We start from the raw sequence: 3,322 nt of genomic DNA, 5'->3' as shown, positions 1-3,322 counted from the left end.
AAGATGGGTCAGAACCAGGACTGAGTTCAGAACCAAGACGGGTCAGAACCAGCACTGAGTTCAGAACCAAGACGGGTCAGAACCGGGACCGGGGTCAGAACCGGGCCTGAGGTCTGACTGGTTTCCATAGATTTCAGGAGATTTCCTGTCAACCTGCAGGTTCTGACCAAAATGTCTCAAAGTTCTCCAGAACCGGAGGTTCTGTCGTGATTTCCTGCCGCAGTTTTCCCGCAGTAACCTGACCTGTGATTGTCGCAGCAACTAAGCGACGCTCCTGACCAAAGGAGCGTCTGGTGAGATGAACCGAAACACGGAGAGACTTTATCGGAGCCGCGTTCGGGTCGGCGCCGGACGGAGAGCCTCCGGGTCTCAATGCCGGCAGAACGGGGAAATGAAGAAGCGTCTGAATGGAAAAATAACACTTTGATACGAAGAAGCTGCAGATAGAGGAGCGGCGCTTAAAGGCACAGGACATAAATACGCCGAGTCCCCGGGTCCACGTTCCTCACGGTCCAATCAGAACATCCGCTCCACTTCCTGGTCGTGTCTGAAGGACAAATCTGTCTGGTTCGGTCCGGTCTGCAGCAGCTGGAGCTCAGTTGCCGGTTCTGGTTGCCATGGTGAAGTTCTGATAAAGTTCTGCTGTGTTGAGGGAAAGCGACGTTGGAATCCAGACCTTCACAGGGATTTCAGGAGATGTTCCGGATCTTTGGGATTAAAGACGACCCGAGTGTTCATCGTCTCGGTTCGGATCGGGTCGGGTCGGGTCGGAGCATGCAGGACCGGTTCGCAGAGCACAGCGACCCAGAAGCAGAACTTTCTGGGTCCAGGCTAAAACACATTGAACCGAACGGACGTCTCCAGGACTGGAAGTCCTCCGCAGGACGTCCAGGTGGAGACGGGGGAAGTGAAGCGTGAGTCAGTCTGAGCGGCGGTGAGTTTAGCTGCCATAGAGGGCGGGGCGGACTCAGACTCCGCCCCCAAACATGGCCGCCAGGCGCAGGATGTCTACAGGAAGTCCAGCTCCAGCGCCTGGTGGAGGGAGACGAGGTCGCCGTGGGTGGAGATCCTCCAGAAAGGCATGTTGTGCTGCAGGAGGAGACGCCATGTTAGCTCACAGATTAGCTTCACTGCCTGTTTTCCCTGTCAAAGCTGAATAATCCATTTTAATTATTGCTGTTTTGTGTGTTTATTCTGTATATTTAAAATCTCTTCCAGTACCAGGGTGAAATATTCTTTAGCAGTTAACATTTATAATCTCATATAGAAACACACAGTCATCCCTCGCCATAACGCGGTTCACCTTTCGCGGTTCTGCATCCTGATTGGCTAAAATATACGGATATGGATTGGCCATTCAGGAGATGGAAGCTGAAACTTTGAATGCCTGCTGAAAAAAACTGGCCAGAATCGGCGCCAAACCCGACCGGAGGCTTGATGAGACGACTCCGGATCAGACTGATGGACATCCGCTGACCTGAAAACTGGTTTTGTTCTTTGGGTTCAATGTAGAGGATTTAATTATGCTGTAATTGTAAAAACAATAAAGGTAACTACTTCACGAATTTCACTGATTGCAGGTTATTTTCAGAACGCAACCCCTAATATAATAAAAACGAGGGATCACTGTATATACGTATACTTCCATTATTATTATTATATTGACTATTATTGTTTACTGCAGCCATTTCTGGACAACTGATCATCCAGTAAAGTTTGTTATGACAACATTACAGTTTAAGCAGTGAAACTGCGCCGCCTGCTGACAGAACCGGTAACTACACTGTAACCTGGAGCCATTAAACTTGACGTCATACAAAATCCACTCTTTTATCCCATAAATATTTCTTTTGTACTTTGAGTGTCCAGGAATGCTGCATAAACGTCTTTCTATCCTTTTTGGGTTATATTTTTCATTTTCTCTGTTGCCTGTAACCTGTTCTCGTCTGTGATGTCACCAGTTGCTGTGGAAACGCTGAACCAGGTCACGACTTCCAGATAACCAGTTTTGAGAATCGGCCATTTTTTTTCCTGGCGGTGATTTTGTATCGGTCCTGGCCGCTGGTCAGCAGTGAGCCTCCGGTTAGCGCTGTGTGCTAGCTGCTAGCTGCTAGCTGAGGATTCAGCTGCTCCGCATGCTTTGGATRTAATTATTARTTTTTGCTGTTTTTGTCTCRGGGAACAGAAATGATCCAGTTCGGTGACGTTAGCTAACTCCTTCATTATGCCGAGGCTTCGTTTAATGCATTCATATTGTGGTAGCATGAATATTTGAACGTTATCTGACATGCATGGCCTGTAGGTAAACTAGGCTCCATGTTGTAGGTAGTTGGTCTGGATGCAGAGGCAGTAAATCCAGTTACACCATCACTGCCAGGCGTTCATGTGAATGCGCGGTTCTGCTGCTGTTTTCTATGAATTTACTGGAGGTCAAAGGTTAAATAAAGCGGCTGGAGGGAGACGGACGGTTAATGAAACATGGAGAAAAACAGTTGGTTCCTTTTCCATCACTATCCGGACCTGGAAATTGTCTCCAGAACATCTCCAGAACCTCGTACCTGCTTTGCTGCGAACTCCTCGTCTCGGCCGTCTCCGATCACCACATAGGTCACCTTCTTCCCAAAGCGAGAGACGATCCTCTCAAAGCAGCTCTCCTTCCCTGGGAGGAGAGGAGACCATGAGGCTGGGCAGGCCTGGACCGGGCCTGGAGCGGGTCCACCATGCCGGGTCATACCCACCGATCTTTGTGGCGCTGTAGATGTTCTCGATGGGGAAGACGTCTCCCAGGCCGTACAGCAGAACCTTGGCCAGCGCTGGGACCAGCTGGGTCGTGGTCACCAACACGTTCATGCACTTCCCTCTGCAGAACAGTAAAACAACATGAGTGGGATGGGAAGACCGGAACCGGGTCCGGGTCGAACGGATCTGGGTCGGACCTGGACTGGATGAGCAGCAGGGACTTGAGAGCGGTGGTGAGCCAGGAGTCTGTGACGTTCTCGATCTCCGACTGCAGCCGCAGCAGCAGCTCCCTCTTTATGGGGTTCAGGAGACCTGCAGCGAGACGACAGCACCGGGTCCAGGTTCTGGTTCCAGGCCCGGCTTCACAGCCAAGCCTGAAGTAGCTCTGAGTGACGTCAATTCATGAAAAATCTCTGAATATTTCCCTCGAGAAGATAAAAAGTTATTCACCAGGCATCTCAGGCCTGCAGAGCCGCTAACACGCTAAACGTTCAGATCCTCAGAGTCTGAACAGCCAACCTGGCAACACACCTAGCAACGGGGTCAACCTCACCTAGCAACGGGGTCAACCTCACCTAGCAAC

The 3,322-nt window shown here is 50.4% G+C and overlaps 1 protein-coding gene across 1 annotated transcript in view; it reads right to left on the bottom strand.

The window, feature by feature from the left end:
• Positions 1–33: 33 nt before the first annotated feature.
• The window catches only part of eya3 (EYA transcriptional coactivator and phosphatase 3), an 11,794-nt gene continuing 8,505 nt past the window's right edge, over positions 34–3,322 (bottom strand). Inside the window, exons 14-17 of the mRNA XM_017307388.1 lie at positions 2,937–3,139; positions 2,739–2,860; positions 2,559–2,659; positions 34–1,089 (exon numbers count right to left, since the gene is read on the bottom strand). Of these exons, the coding sequence (XP_017162877.1) occupies positions 1,009–1,089; positions 2,559–2,659; positions 2,739–2,860; positions 2,937–3,139 (507 nt within the window). The 3' untranslated portion in view covers positions 34–1,008. The remainder of the gene's footprint in view (positions 1,090–2,558; positions 2,660–2,738; positions 2,861–2,936; positions 3,140–3,322) is intronic.

The sequence above is a fragment of the Poecilia reticulata genome, linkage group LG11, assembly GCF_000633615.1.
Source record: "Poecilia reticulata strain Guanapo linkage group LG11, Guppy_female_1.0+MT, whole genome shotgun sequence".
Classification (NCBI taxonomy): domain Eukaryota; kingdom Metazoa; phylum Chordata; class Actinopteri; order Cyprinodontiformes; family Poeciliidae; genus Poecilia; species Poecilia reticulata.
The sequence above is the reverse complement of the archived record's forward strand: the minus strand, read 5'-3'. Positions and strand labels throughout refer to the sequence as shown.